The 15,235-nt window shown below is 54.3% G+C and overlaps 2 protein-coding genes across 2 annotated transcripts; one reads left to right on the forward strand and one right to left on the reverse strand.

Moving 5' to 3' along the window:
- Positions 1 to 438: 438 nt before the first annotated feature.
- Positions 439 to 5,202, reverse strand: KLHDC8B (kelch domain containing 8B). The gene is made up of 6 exons (XM_077129338.1): positions 5,073 to 5,202; positions 3,707 to 4,215; positions 2,475 to 2,639; positions 1,909 to 2,133; positions 1,709 to 1,810; positions 439 to 1,283 (listed from the first exon to the last, which is right to left on the reverse strand). The coding sequence occupies exons 2-6, from the start codon at positions 4,098 to 4,100 to the stop codon at positions 1,087 to 1,089; spliced, it is 1,083 nt and encodes a 360-aa protein (XP_076985453.1). The 5' UTR covers positions 4,101 to 4,215; positions 5,073 to 5,202; the 3' UTR covers positions 439 to 1,086.
- Positions 5,203 to 5,233: 31 nt separating this feature from the next.
- CCDC71 (coiled-coil domain containing 71) lies at positions 5,234 to 14,683 on the forward strand. The gene is made up of 2 exons (XM_077129337.1): positions 5,234 to 9,789; positions 11,712 to 14,683. The coding sequence occupies exon 2, from the start codon at positions 11,764 to 11,766 to the stop codon at positions 13,459 to 13,461; it is 1,698 nt and encodes a 565-aa protein (XP_076985452.1). The 5' UTR covers positions 5,234 to 9,789; positions 11,712 to 11,763; the 3' UTR covers positions 13,462 to 14,683.
- Positions 14,684 to 15,235: the final 552 nt, after the last annotated feature.

Consider the following 15,235-nt stretch of genomic DNA (forward strand, 5'->3'; position numbering starts at 1 on the left):
GGTTGCTGCCCTAGAGGAGTATAGTAGATGGCCACAGCCCTACCCAAATGATGGCTCCTCCACAGCTAGAAGAGAGGGAGGGAGCCCTGGCCACAGCCTCCACTGGACCACCCCTCTCTATAGATGCAACAGAGGCCTTAGGGAGATTCTACACAATTTGGATATGGAGGTCTTCCTGACCCTAGCTACAAGTGGGTCTTTTTTTCTGACCTTTGGTTGTCCTGTGAATGCCCCCTAATACCCAAGACAGCAGAAGAGGGCCATCATCCTACATTACCAAAGAAGAATCCTAGTCAGGATTAGGTATCAGATCACTTTGGCAACAGATGCCAGATCCAAGATGCTTCTTTTGGGCCCTCATCCCTGAGAGAGCTGGGACCCCCAAAGGAGGGCCAGGGCTGCAGGGGCAACATGGAAGTACACACCAGGGGCCACACATCAGATTTTAGCAGCATGTTTACTTCTACATCCAAACTCCCTGGGTCCTCACAACAGCCCTGTGAGGTAGGTAGGGAAGGAAAGTTTCAGAAATCCCCATTTACGGATGAGGATGCTGAGGCACAGAGAGGTGAAATGACTAGCCTGTAGTCACACAGCCAGCAGTGCACAGAGCCCAAAGCAGAATTCCTCTGGCCTTCTGGCAGTCCTGCCTCCTCTCTTTCATTTTTCTCTGTGTTCCCCACCCTCTCTGAACTTTTCTAGGTCAGGGCAGGCTGGCAGTTAGGATTTTTCAGGAATGGCCATTGGAGTAGGCCTGGTCAACTCCAAGTTGGCACTAATCCTGTGGGGCATGAGGTCAGCTCTCCTCCCTTTCCTTTACTCCCCAGCAAGACATACAGCCCAGTAGGCTCCAGGGCAAGAGTGGAGCTAGGCATGGTTTGTGAAGGAATGGTGGTAACAGTGGGTGTGAGTATATATGTGTCATGTGCTAAAGACGCAGGGCCCCCTAAGAAATGCCTCCAATGCCCATCCTTGTGCCTCCCTCATCCCGCAGAGGCACAGCGAGTTTTCCTCAGCAGCAAAAGAAGCCAAAGACATCTGCCTCTAGCACTGAGCTTATGCCAGTGGACTGGTCCTACTGGGTCTTCAGACCCCATCACGTAGGTACAGCGCCTCCACAGCTTGGCTGGGTCCCTGGGCCACACCCCCAATGACAAACATCCGGGACCCAGCCTGTAGGCTGGAGCATGAGCAGCGGGCTGTGGGCATGGCAGGCAGTATTTCCCAGCGCCGTCGTGCAAGGCTGAAGCCCTCCACAGAGTCTAGAGGGCATGGCTGGTTTCCTGCAGAAAGGAGATAGCACATTGTAAAGGACACAGGCTACAGGGACTCCAGGCTCTTTCGCTCCCCTAACCTAGAAGATGACTCCAAAAGGCATCAGCCCAGGATTGGCTATTAGTGCCTTGCTCCCCACTGCCCCCATTCATTACTGTTTCATTTATTCATTCAATCATTGTTTCTATTTGTCTGCCAAGCTGAACATTCAATAGTCATTTGTCCTTCTCCTGTCTCTTAGGGCCCCCAGTCAGGCAACAGAGAACAACCTAAGAGCTGGGCCAGGAAAACCACACCCAGTCTGCTTCATGGATAGGGAATGGAAGCTCATAAAGTCCTGACCCCAGTAGTGCCTGGAGGACAGGAGGTGATTCTCAAGCTGAGGACTATTTCTTATCCTGGGCCCCTCTTTTTTCCCTAGCCACATACTCACCAAGGCCCCCAATGGCCACGATGTGGCCCCCAAGGGAGCCAACTACAAAGTCAGCCCTCTTATCCCTCATACGCAGGCTGCGGGGCAGCTTGGTCCAGGACCCTGCAGGAGAGGAGAGGTCAGATCTAGCCCACACACAAACACTGAACCTCTCCAAACCACAGAGAGTGGGAGGATAGCCCAGGAGAGCCACTGCTCACCATGCTCCAGGTCGAACATCTCCACAGTGTTGACAAAATGCGGACGGGAGTAGAAATTGTGGGGCCCTGGCTGCTGCAGGCCACCCAGGCTAAAGATGCTGCCTTCGGACATGGCACAGCCGGCAAAGGCCCGGCGACTGGGCAGGCTGGGGTGTCGGGTCCAGGTATGGGCCTCCAGATCAAAGGCCTCAAAAGCAGTCACTGGGAGCTTGCCCTGGCGGCCCCCTGCCAATGGAATTTGGAGACCTGCGAGGGAGCCTGGGGGGCCCTGCAGACTCCTCACTAACCAGGCTATTGAGCCTTCACCACTGCCCACCCCAACCTCCCACACAGTTGTATGCAGAGGGTAGTATGGATCATCCACCCCACAGAACCTTAGTGGCGTCTGGTTTTCTTACCCCAGCATGGACACCAAAGGTCAGGGCCTCAAAGCAGGCCTAGTTCAGCCCAGCAAAGCTGCTCTTGTCTGGCCATCCCAAATGGAGCCTGATCCCTTCCCCACCCAGTGTATGGTGATAATGACTTCTGGGGTCTGAGTCCCTTTCCCATAGACCCCAGGCCCTTACCCAGGACATAGATCTTGTTCTCATGCAGGAAGGTAGAGGCCCCGTAGCAAGGCGTGGGCATGGAGGGTAGTGAAAGCCAGCAGTCCCGGCGAGGCTCATATACCCGTACTTGGGCCTGGGGGGCCGTGTCAGGGCCCATTCCCCCCAGAGCATACACCATACCATCTGTATAGAAAAGAAGGGTTCAGACTATACCCCAGGCCAGGCCAGGGCACCCCTATTTTAACAGCCACTCTGGTCAGGTTTGGGGGTGGCCAGGAAACCAGGTGTTTGTGGCATCCCTCTCTAGCAGCAAAAGCCTAGTGCCCACATAAAGTGGAGGATGGGAGAGCTGGGATTCCCGCTCTGGCCAGGGCCCCACCAAGTGAAAAGCAGGAGGCAGACGATCTAATTATAATCCGGCTCAGTCTCCCTGGAGATGCTATGGCAACCGAGTCTGGCATCCAAGCAGGGCTGGCCTAGACCAGTGGTCAGACAGAAGGCCATAAGGTGGGAGGTTCCCTAGAGGGGAGGATAGAGGGGATATTGGGGTCTGCTCTGGGGAGGGGCTTTGGGGATCAACTAGGAGCCTGGGAGAGTGGCTTGGGACTGGGGGGGCACCTACAGGGTGAGGACTACTGGCTATAAGCCTTTTGCCCCTGGATTCCTGCCAGTACCCCTGCACCATGCCCTCATCCTAGAGTAGTTCTTGCCCTGTATTAGATTCTCAGGGTCAGCTGGGGATATTTCTGGCGGCCTTAGGGAAATGTGTATTGTTACCCTGGGTTATCCATGGTAATTAACCCCAGGCCAGCTTGGCCTTTGTCCATCCAACTCAGGCTCCTGCAGTGTGCAGGGTTCGGCGGGGGGGTTGGAATCTGAGCCCTTGCTGGGCCCTGTTCCCCTTCTACTACTCAGGATTGTTTATAACAGTAGGAATCACCCCTTGTGTCCTACAGATGAGAAAAAGAGCAGGGAGGTGGCTGGGATTTTGCATCATCCCAGGGGCCAGCCTGGCTCCGCCCCCTACCTCACAGCCAGAAAAAGCATTTAAGGGAAGACAATTGCTAGGCCATGAAGGATATAGGAGACAAAGCCATATCTATGGCACCCTGGCAAAAATTACAACTCTTGTCCAACTCTGAGGATAAGGAACCAAGTCAGGAGAAAATGGAGGGTATTGGGGTACTTGAAGGACCTTTCTTGGAAGACTGGCTGAGTTCACCCTAGGCCCCAAATCTTGGGCCACTTACCTCTCTCCACAGTTGCAATCCCCATGGCTGCCTGAGGAAGGGTGGCCCGATGCTCCCAGCGGCCTTCATCAGCCAGGTAGGCCTCCACAGCAGCTACTGGGCTCTGGCCCTCATCCACACCACCCACCACTAGCACCTGCTTGCCCAACACTGCAGCAGCAGCACCAGCCCGGGCAGTGGGCAGAGGTGTCAGGGCCAGCCATGTGTGTGAGGCCAGGTCCAGTATCTCAGCACTGTCCAGGGGCAGTCCAGCTCGGCCACAGCCCCCCAATACCAGCAGGTGCCTGTCCTGGTATGCCACTGTGCCATACACCCGGCAGGTGGGCATAGGGGGGAATATTTGCCAAGCAAAAGCCCGGCCACCTCCTGCAGCCATGGTGTTCACCGCCAGCATTGGGCCATGCTATTTGCTAAGGCTGGAGGCCTCACTGGGGGGCACGATGTGGCCTCATCTTGACTCTGCCATGGCTGCAAGGGACATCTGGCCAGTCCAGGGATCTTCCCTTTATCTGGAGGAGAGGGAAAACAAAGAGTCAGGGCCATTGACCACTCCCTCATGGGACAGATGAGTAGCTCATAGCTGGAGACAGGACAGAGTGAGGACCTACCCCCTCAGGCTAGCATTATCATTTTGAGGACTTCCTGATACTCAGGCAGTTTGGGAGTCTCATCCCCATACCTACCCTCAACGAAGAGCTTCTTGGCCAAATTTGGGTCTAGGTAGGAAGTTAGGTGACTGGGATTCCCTCAACAACCCTCACTTTGGCCCTGCATGAGAGAAGTCTTCCTGTACCCTCTCCCTCACTGGCTCCCAGTGTCCTGGGCAGCCTGGGATCCAGCCATCAGGGTCTCCACCTGGCTGCTAGGAGCCAGACTACAGAGTATCCTTACCAAGCCCCTTGGGAGTCATTCTACAAGGTTTAACCATTCCCATCACTAAAAGGCCTGGGTCCGTGGGGGAGTTCAGTACAGGGGGGCTGGATCCCACACACCCTCCTTGAGGTCTAATATCAAGGGTCTGCCTATTTCCAGTCCACAGAAGCAAGATTCCCTGGTGTACAGAATTGGGGGTGGGGAGGTGCAGGGGGAAGTCTGGGATCCCATTAGAATGCGACCCAAGAGTCCCTGGGTAAAGGGTGTTTCCATCAGGAATGGGCAGCTAGACCAATGGGTTCCTCCAATCGCTGATCTCCAGCCTTCCCTTTCCCTTAGGGACCGCACTCCTGCGATCCCCGACTCAAGGGCCTCAAGACCCCAAACTTCGCATCCCGCTCGCCAGGGTGGGAGGGCGGGTCTGAATAGGAGCTCTTGGGGCTCTGCGCCCCGCGCCCCAAACTTCCCCTGAGCGCGACTCCCTCAGACTCACCGGCGAAGCTCGGGCGCCGGCAAGGCGCGGGGTCCGCTCTTCCGGCTCTGCTGGCACCGGTTCCGGCTGGGGCTGAGGCCGGGCTCCAGCGGGGCTCCTGCTCTGTCGCGGGGCGGGGCTGGGCCGGGTCCGCCCCTCGTCCCCCCACCGACTCCCGCCTTAACCCTGTACCTGCCGCAGCCGGAGCAGGGAGTGCCAACCCACGGTCACGCGCAAACGGGTGACAGACAGACGGACATGTGGACGCGGGTCCTGCCCCGGATTTAGGGTCTGACCTCGGGCGAGGGCAGAAATGAGGCAGCGGTATGCGTGGCTCGACATGTGTACTGTGGGGGACAGTTCTAAACTGCTGGATTCAGCGTGGGAGTGCGGGTAGCCGAGCTCCCCCACCGAACTTGGGGGTTAAGGGGCTGGCGCCAGCCCACAACAGCTAAACTCAGAACAGCCAAACGGCGGGCTTCGCAGCGGCGCCCCCTGGAGGTCTCTGGGGATGTGATGTGGTGGGGGCCGGCTGCTGCAACGACACTCCTCGCCCCTCTGCCGCCGCACCAGCACGGAGTAGGGCAGAGAAGATCCTATTGTGTACATTGAGGCTAGCAGAGGTGATCGTGCTGGTGGCATTGTGGTTAGCGCCTGGACAGGCCCTTCCACAAACCTGAGGAGGGAGGGGTATGGGGGAGTGGGAGAGGTGAGCTTGAGCGTCCCACACCAGGGGACCTCCAGGTAGCTGCCCTAGCATCATCCTGTAGGGTCTAAGGCCTGGGCTACTCTGGAGCACAAATCACTCTGTGATTGTCACCTTCAGGATCTTGGGCGGGCCTTATAGCTAACTCTGGGGCAAAGCAAGAGCAAGCTAGTGTAGCATGATCCTCACAGCCTCAGTCCCACACACTGGCCCAGCTTATCCTCTAGGCATTCAGTGTACCTACTGAGTCTGCAATTTGGAGACCTAAGGTTCTTGTGGTTGCTTGTGTCTGCTCACTGCCTTGTCCCCCTTCCATGGACTGTCTTGGTTTCTCCAGAAGCAGATATGTAAACAAAGATACAAGTGTATGTACTTAATGTAGGCGGTGAGGACAAGAAGTTCCTAATAGAGGAGTGGCAAGGAGACAGGGAAAGCTGCCAGTAAAGGGTATGTCATTGAGCAAATTACCACTATGGGTAACTGGGGCCATATCCTTCTGGGAACTCTAGGAGCCAGTGTAGAACTTGGATTATTGCATCCTAAAAGCAAGAGGAGCTGAGTTACTCATTCTCAAATCTCCATCTGTCATGGGTCATGTGGCCTGCTTGACTTATAGCCTATTCCAGAGAGAGAGCCTTCAGGCAGAGGCTCAGACGCTGGCAGTTGGAGTCCAGGGCCTGTGCAGTAATGGTGGTGCCAAGGCTGGTTAGATTGCAAAGATCCTGGTTTAAAGGCTTCCCTTCTCCCATCCAATTCCACCCAATTTGATCCTTGCTTGGAGCATTGGTGCTTCCCCTCATGGGTTGCTAACACCACCCAGCGGACGCCCTTACAATTCTAACTGTGGTCTTTCTAAGCTCCCTCCCTTCTTGCTTACAAGCCTCCTGCCCTTAAATATCTCTGAACACCCTAGGTCCCTCCATTCCCCCACCCAAATCTCTGCCAAACTCTGCCCTCAAAGGACCCACCCCCTGTTGTCCATTTTATGTCATGTCTGCTGCCACTGCTCCTCCAAAGTTTTCTTGCTAAAGAAACTGGAACATTTTTTAGCTGAAATGAGGGGTTCCTGTGGTCCTTGTCTCAACTGAAATCTTGCTGGCATCTTCAAAGTTACACCCTTTGTGTCCTTGGCTTCTTCCTGCTGCTTATCCTGCCTCTCCTTGGGGTCTTTTTTTCTTTTAATCTGATTTAAATTTTCATTCATATAGTTGATTCATTCTCCTTGGGGTCTTTTGCAAGCCCTGCTTTCTCTCCCCAGGGAGTAGCTCCTCAGGACTTGACCCCAGCTTCTCCCAGCTACACAGACCCATTCTTGAGGTGATTCCTCCCAGGCTGCTGCCTTCTCCACTCACATCTAGATCTCCAATAGATCTCCCTGCTCAAAAGGCTGTGGGTCTAGGGTCCATCACTCAGGATCATATAAGCTGTGCTTGGGAGGTTGAGCTTCATCCTGAGGGCAAAGTGGAAGACTCCAATACCAGCAGCAGAGTCTTTAGGATTCAGAGCAGGGAATGGATGGTTAGAGAGGATTCTATCTGGCTTTTGCCTTGCCTTTCTCTCCCCTGATAAAGATAGTATTGAACTGCTGCAGGGACAGAGACCCCAGGCCAAGGGAAATGTCAAAGCCCTTTTTTCTCCGGAAACTGACCTGGTACATGGTTTCCCATTAGTGCTCCTCCCCTACCCCCCAACACACAAACACACACCAATCTGGGAAGCATATTTTCTTTATACCAGTTCTGTGTTTTCTTTCTATTACACTGTTATATCTGGTTATATTTGATGCGTATGAAAACTGTTGAATTTTTTTTCTTGTGTTCAGATGCTTACATTAGCCCCAGTAGTTTTTCTGATTATGTTTTTTTAGATAATTACCTAAAATATTATTTTTCCAATTTTTTTCCCAGTACTTACACTTCATTTATTTTTCTATACTGCACTGACTAGGCCTTTCAGAAGGGGATCACACATTCTGGTGGCAAGAGGCATGTTGTTTCTGACTGGTATATCTCCAATATACAGTGTTTCTGTTCATTCACATTTTTAATTCAGAAAACACTTTTTCAGGGCCTACTGTATGCTAGGCAGAGGGGAACAACAGTGAATGAGACAGACACAGTGCCTGCTGCCATGGAGATGACATTCTAGGGGAGTTAGGACATCAACCAACAAAATCCAAATACAATCACAATGGGTCTCTTTTCTTTAGTTCTCCCCAAGATTTTGAGTCCTTTTTTGACATCTATTGAGAAGGCCCCATATTTTCCCCCACCTTAGCCCATCAATGAGTATTATGGCTATGTGGGTGTCCAATGAGCCGCTTCTCCTCCAGTACAGCCTCCAGAGGCCCATATCCACCGTACCTGGGGTGGGGCTAGTCTTAGGGCCAGAACAGCTGCAATAGGTCTTTGGGTCAAAGGCTTTTGAGGGAACCACTCTCCCTCCATCCTGGATGCAGGACTAGTAACTCAGAAACTAGTCTTTGGGCTCTAGCCAGAGTATCCCCATCAGGTCTCTCCCATATCAGGGCTGGGGGTGGCAGCCAGGAAAGCAGTGTTTGTGAGGGGCTATGTAACCAATGCCAAAAGGGAAAGAAGATCTGGAGCCTAGAATGACCCTGTGATCTCTATGACCTCATCCCATCTCATCTCATTATACTTATAAGATTAGCACCCACCAAGGTCCAAATCAAGCCAGACTTTGCTTTGTGTTGGTCCCAAGGAACAAGTATGAAGACTGAGATCTTCATGACTTAGGCAAAAGGACAGGGATTCTGGACAGAGTTCAGACTGGAGGCAGAACTTCCTGGCCTTGCCCATCAGGGCCTGTTCTAATTTGCTAGCTGCTGGAATGCCACACACCAGAGACAGATTGGGTTTTAATAAAAGGAGATTTATTTCATTAGTTCTTCAGAGGAAAGGCGGTGAACTTTCATCTGAGGTTCTTTCTTATGTGGGAAAGCACAGGGCAATTTCTGCTGGCCTTCTCTTCAGGCCTCTGGGTTCCAACAACTTTCCCCGGGGTGCTTTCTTTCTGTATCACCAAAGGCCTGGGCTGAGCTGCGAGTGCTGAGATGAGGTATGCTGAGCTGCTTGGGCTGTGCTACATGGCGCTCTCTCATTTAAGCACCAGCCAATTAAACATCATTCATTGCAGCAGACACGCCTCCTAGCCGACTGCAGATGTAATGAGCAACAGATGAGGTTCACGTACCATTGGCTCATGACCACAGCAATAGAACTAGGTGCCTTCACCTGGCCAAGCTGACAACTGAATCTAACTACCACAGGGCCTAAGGCTGCCCCAGGCCTCCCCACCCCCACCCCAACCACACATACCAAGTATGGACAACCACATTCAGGCCCACTGCTGTTGTGCTGGGACTCTGGACTCTGTATGTACACCCATGTATTACCACATGTGCATGCCAGCCTTTCATATCAGGTAGGGTGGGCCCCATTCTCAGAAAGAGAGGAAAGCCTGCCAGTTACCAGAGGGATACCTACCCCTGCACAAAAAAGGCGCTCCTGTGCTGATACCCCAGGATCGGGGTCACTCTCGTTCCGCCTTCAGGGCAGGCTCCTGAAACGGGTAGGCCTTGTCAGTGTGTTCAGGAGAACCAGAGGGTGGAGGCTGGGTTGGGCTTTGCCAGGATGCCCACCAAGCGGACGCTGTACCACCAGGTCCTCTCAAGCGTGTCAGTCGGGACACCCAATCCAGTTTTGGCCGGGTTCCCGCAGGGTTCTGCTTGAGGCCGCGCCCAGTTTGCCTCTACTCGGGGACTCTCAAATAGACCCGGGTGGGTTTGGCGCGGTCCTAACGGCCACCACCTCCAGGCAGCCCTCCCTGGTGCCCAGCCTTCCCCGCCCCCAGACTTTGGCAGGGGGAACGGGGTCTCGGGGGTCAAGGGTTACTGGGGCGGGACGGATCCCGGAAGCGGAAGTATCGCGCATTTCCGGCGCGCAGCGGGCGGCCATGTTGGAGCAGCGGAGGCGGCGCAGAGGCGCGTCTTGGGTCTCCGCGGCGGCGCCGGTAGGTTGGGGCCGCGGGCCCAGCCGTGCAGCGGGAGTGGCTGTCCGCGGGGCGGCGAGGCGGGCGGGCCGGGTGATCAAGACTTCCTCGACATGCGCCCTCTGCCGACCTGGCCGAGACCCCCACCCCACCCCCACCGTGTGCTCAGCTGCCCCACCCTGGATCGTGCGACCCCCGCCGGGCACGCCCTACCTGTCCCACGTATTGCGTGGCCGCCTGAACCACCCCTTCCTTGACCCGTGGCTCTGCTGCAAGGATGCGGGCCCCCACCCTGAGGTCTATAGTTCACCTTAGCCAGCTCCTAATTCCAGGCCAAGGCTTGGATGAGGCTTCTCTTGTTCCCTATCTCTGTTTCCCTTGCTCGCCCGGAGAGCACGTGTAAAGGGAAGTCGGGTCTCGGCTGCAGTCTCTGTTTCTGAAACCTGTTGGTAGGCTTAGAAGACCCTTCCCGATAATCCAGACGACCTGGGTGTAAGAGTTCCTAGTCCACCCCAAGTATTTGCGCCTGGGGTGTTAACAGGCCCTTCCCTATTATACAGTTCACGGCCCTGGGAACTACACTCCCTCAAAAAAAAAATCAAAGGCACTTAAGTCATGTGCAAAGATTGTACTTGGAGAAGGGCCTCTGGAGAGGGGAAGTGCCCTAGACAGCAAAGGATCCAAGAATATTTCCAAACAAAGAGCCCCAAAGGCACTTCCTCCAGGGGGTTTTGAAGACTTCCTCTGCCCTTAGGGGTGGTGGAAAGGAGCAATGCAGAAATGTGCCTCCTGGCCCCAGGGACCTGCTTCATCCTTGCTGATCTTTTAATGCTCCACAGGCAGCAGGGGAGCTCTCTCTTGCCTTTGGAAGCCCACCTGGTGGATTGGGTTTTAGATATTAGTCATGATTGATGGTTGTAGCTTTTTCGAAGAGGCGTGACACACTTGGGTGTTCCCAGAGGGTTCCATCCAAGCAGTATGGAGGTTGGTAGTCCTCGAAGCCCAAGTTTAGGACACTTCATACCTGTAGTGTCAGCTTTACACTCCCCATTCTATTTGCAGCCTTTGACTCCCATTGTCCTTAGATCCTGGACCTTTGATCTGGCTGCCTGGCCTCTAGGCTGTCTCATTGCTTAGAGATGTGTCAGTGGTACCTGTTGCTTATCAGTTTTTTTGTTTGTCTTGAAGGAAGGTCTGGCTCTTTCCTTGGGGTTGGTCTCCGTGACTCGGGCTGGGAATTGGTCTGTTGAGTAGTCTGTCAAGGGACTCTGTAAGCATAATCTCTGATGGGCAAGTATTTCCCTCATGGCACCGGAACACCAGCAGCAGGTTCTCTGTCCAGTATTCAAAACTCTTTGCTGTCTTGTTTTGACCTGTCTTTCCAGCTAAGCCCCCAGCCCTGACTTTAGAATTCAGGCACACTAAGTGTGACTCTTTCTTACCTTGGAGACATTACATAGGCTATTCCTCTTTTTGCCCCATTTCCATCTGGTCTTCTCCCTCTCACCACTCATATCCCAGCACGGCTTTGCATCTCTTAGGAATCCTTTCCTGATCCGCTGAGCTGGGTGCTGTTGTGTACTCCCAAGAACCTGTAATGGTAGTTTCATCTTGCCTTCAAGACTAGGCTCCTTGAGGACAGGGATTATCTCCTGTGTTCCCAGGGCTGAGTACAATACTAGGTTTCTGAGCTCAGGAAATGTAGACTTGAATTAAAATCTTTCCAGGGGACCAGCAGCAGTGTGAATGGCTCTGAGGAGCTTCTGCACTTCTGTGCTTGTATTCTAAAGGCACTGCCTCTGACCAAAGAAATGGCTCACTCTGGTCACACCCCTTGATGTTAATTAGTATTATGAAAGTGTGAGCCCTGATTAACTTTTATATCTGCCCTGGCACCCTATCTCACTGCCATTTTCATTTGCTTTTTTCCTTTTGTCTTGGAGGTACCAAGCGCTGGTTTGCGGACACCCAGGCAGATCAGCAGTGCCTAATGCCATGAGCGTGGTAGTGCAGCATGTGGAGGAGAAAGCTGTGCACTCCTGGTCGCGTATCTCCACGGCAGGGAAGAAAGCCTTGGAGGAGGCGCTTCTTGTCTTTAATCCTATGAGTCAAGATCTTAGTGCCACAGAAGCACAGCTTGTGGCCTTCTTGCAGGGCCTACGAGATGATGGCTTCCAACCCACTGTCTTGCGCAGTGGTGATGTCTATGGCTACAGTTCATGCACGGCCAGTCCTCCAAGCCAGACAAAGCTGCAAGCTCGTGCCCCCACCCCAACTGCCACATCACCTCCAGCCAGTGCTCCCCGAACTGCCATGCGCCTTCCTGCAGGCCGGGCCACACTCCTCCCCATGCCACTTTCTGGCAGGCTGGCCAAAGCATCCACAACAACCCTTGCCAAACATGCTACCACCAACCTGCTGCTGAGCTCCTTGAAGCAATCTAGTGCTGGCCAGGCCCGGGGTACAACAGTGGGCTTTCCCACCCATCTCTATCCAGGTGTCTACCCTGCCATGCGGCTCTCTGTCGTCCTCGAGGCTCTGGTTCCACTGAAGACCTCCATGCCCTGCTTGAGCGCCAAGCACAAGGCACAGTCATTGCAACTCTCACTTGAGGACTCTCCCCTGAAGCTGCAGAAAGGTTCAGGGAATCCCCGGCCCAAGGTTCCCAGAAAAACCACAAATGAGGGCCCAAAGTGTCTAGCTCGCAAAGTCCCCAAGGCTGGACCCCAAAGTAAGACCTCCAAAATCACTGAGTCCCTTAGTGGGTCACGAGTGAAAGGGGGATCTGTCCTGGGCACCAAAACCACCCAGACCAAGATACCGCGAACACTGGCCAAAGCTGCTCTTACCCAGGTAAAGGTGGCTCAGACAGTGGCCAAGACTGCCTCAACCAAAATGGCTAAGACACAGGCCAAAGTGGCTGAGGCTGCCAAGGCCCGGGCCAAAGCCAAAGTGGTGCGGATTAAGGCTACGGTGGTGCAAGTTAAGGCCAAGACCAAGGCAGCACGGGCCAAGGCCAGAGCCAAATCCAAGGCAGCAGGGATCAAGGCCAAGGTGACTCGGAACCAGCCCAGGAGCAGAGGTAGGCCTAAGAGGTCTATTCAGGCCTGGACTGCAAGGAGGAGCCAGAAAAGCCATGCTGCAGCTGCAGGCCAGAAAAGCCACGCTGCAGCTGCAGGCCGGAAAAGCCACGCTGCAGCTGCAGGCCGGAAAAGCCACGCTGCAGCTGCCGGCCGGAAAAGCCACGCTGCAGCTGCCGGCCGGAAAAGCCACGCTGCAGCTGCCGGCCGGAAAAGCCACGCTGCAGCTGCCGGCCGGAAAAGCTACGCTGCAGCTGCCGGCCGGAAGAGCCACTCTGCAGCTGCCAGCAGGAAAAGATACACTGCAGTCGCCGGCCGGAGAAGACATGCTGCAGCTACTGGCGGGAAAAGACACGCTGCAACTGCAGGCCAGAAGCGGAAAAGGGCCGAGGAAGCAAAGGAACTTTCTCCCCGGAAGAGAACATGCCTTGGGCCCCAATCCCCTAAAGTGTGGCTAAGGCCTGCCACAGCAAAGCTGCTGAAATTCCAGGCCATCAAGATAGGCAGGCGGTCCTCAGATGATGAGGTACGGCAGCAGGCTCAACGGATCCTCCGTGTGAACCTGTCACCAGTGATCCGGCTCCAGCCGCTGCTGCCATATTCTACATCCTGATTTCTTCACACAGCAATGTTTGGGAGACTGAGCCCAGCTGCTTCTGTGGCCAGCAGTGTGCAATGCCTATGGACTCCACAACCCCAAGGACTCTGGGTGCCTCTCGAGGGCCCTGGTGGCCACCGGCCTCCTTTAAAAGACTGGAGGGTATTGGGTGGGGTGGGTGGGCGGTAGGGGTGTTCTCATGGTGCAATGCACTGTGACTTGTTATTCTTTAAGTTGTATGTCCACTGTTGCATCGATCACGTTTTATACCTTTCCACCATCCAGTCTCCTTGCCCGTCCTCCATGGTATGTGCCTGTGTGTGTGCGTGCACGCGTGTGTCTGGGCAGTCCAATTTGAGCAGATTAGGAAAATGGCCCCAAGAATAGACCTGTAAGGGGACCCTGGTAGCCTGGGGCAGGTCATCAATGTGAATGAAAGGATGAGGGGTAGCACTGAAGGAGTGGGCAGCTCCTAGACATCTCTAAAGAGATGGGAGCAGCTTAGTGCAGCAGTGTCACCTCCTTGACTGGCTCTGGGTGTGTAAAGGATATCCTTTGAGGATGACGGGGCGGGGAGCAGCACGGGACAGAGCCTCTCTGAAGTTGGATACCTTTCATTGAGACTGTACTGATTTGTTATCCAGACAGGCCCCATGCAGGAGGGTAGGAGGTAGCTCTATGAAGAAGCTCATGGCCAGCAGGTTTCTAGGCCAGGAAAGGGGGCTTTGTGGCATTGCTTCCCAGGCCTGTGCAGACAGCCTTGTCTTGTCTGGCTGAAACTTTGAGGTTTTGCCCAGGCTCATCTGGGGTGGGGCCAAGCCTAAACTGGGAGGTTGCTCTGCCTCTCCTACTTGCTTTCCTTCTTGGAGAGATCAACTAGCGCCAAATTTCCCAAGTGGTGGTGAGATACTCAGGGTTGAGTTGGTTCAGGGCTCTTGTTTGTGAAGCCACAGAAGCTGCTCTTACTGACCATGAAATTTTTTCCTAGGGTGAGGTGGGTATCTGCAGTAGCAGAGCCAAGCAAGTTTCCACTCACCATCAACAGGACTTTCTGTATGGGCTCCATGCTGTCTACTCCCTGGTTCTGCTGTCCATCCTCAGCATTCCCCAACACATCGTAAAGGGACCTGTGTATTACAGGCAGTCAGCCCTTCCTGCTTTGGAGAGGGAGCAGGGCCTTAGGCAAAAGTAGCTGCCCCCTCCCTACCGCCCCCCATCTGCTATACTTTGCCAGCTGAATAGCGGTTACTGGGGCAGGCAGGGGCAGGGACATATCCACCCACCCCCCCACCCCCCACCCCCGGCACCTAGAGAAAAGCAGCCTTTCAGGGCTGGGGGTGGTAGCATCATTTGAATGAGAATTGGATCCTTTCTGCCTCTGCAAGTTTGTCTGAACTAGGGCCCCACTTGGGCCACCTAGCATGGATGTTGGACCTGTGGAGAGACTCTGCATGCTTCTTGGTGTCTCCTTCCTGCCCTTATGCATCTGGTGGCTGCTATTAGGTCCTTCCCCTGGATGCATCCCCTTTATCCCTCAGGTTCTGGGAACCCCCTTGTTCCCAGCTGTACTGTAGCCTCCACCCTGCCTTTTCCTTGCCTCTGGCACCTCTGCTTCCACCCACTATGTGAGTATGGGTGTGGGAAGGGGGCCATGACCTGGGTTCCATATACAGTTCTTCAGGGTGCTTTGGCTTGGAGCCTATTCTGCATTCTCTCTCAGGCCTAATTCCAGTGTCCAAGATTCCCATTTGGGTAGAGCCCCATCCTTCCCATTTTGCTACTGCTGCCA

The sequence above is a fragment of the Tamandua tetradactyla genome, chromosome 15, assembly GCF_023851605.1.
Source record: "Tamandua tetradactyla isolate mTamTet1 chromosome 15, mTamTet1.pri, whole genome shotgun sequence".
NCBI lineage: Eukaryota > Metazoa > Chordata > Mammalia > Pilosa > Myrmecophagidae > Tamandua > Tamandua tetradactyla.

Excerpts from the sequence above, each read along its gene's own strand:
- KLHDC8B (XM_077129338.1), bottom strand. The coding sequence starts at position 4,100 with ATGCTGGCGGTGAACACCATGGCTGCAGGAGGTGGCCGGGCTTTTGCT. Across the intron at positions 2,640-3,706 it reads GATTGCAACTGTGGAGAGAG|ATGGTATGGTGTATGCTCTG; the intron begins GTAAGTGGCCCA and ends TTTTCTATACAG. Across the intron at positions 1,284-1,708 it reads CGTGGCCATTGGGGGCCTTG|GAAACCAGCCATGCCCTCTA; the intron begins GTGAGTATGTGG and ends TCCTTTCTGCAG.
- CCDC71 (XM_077129337.1), top strand. The coding sequence starts at position 11,764 with ATGAGCGTGGTAGTGCAGCATGTGGAGGAGAAAGCTGTGCACTCCTGG.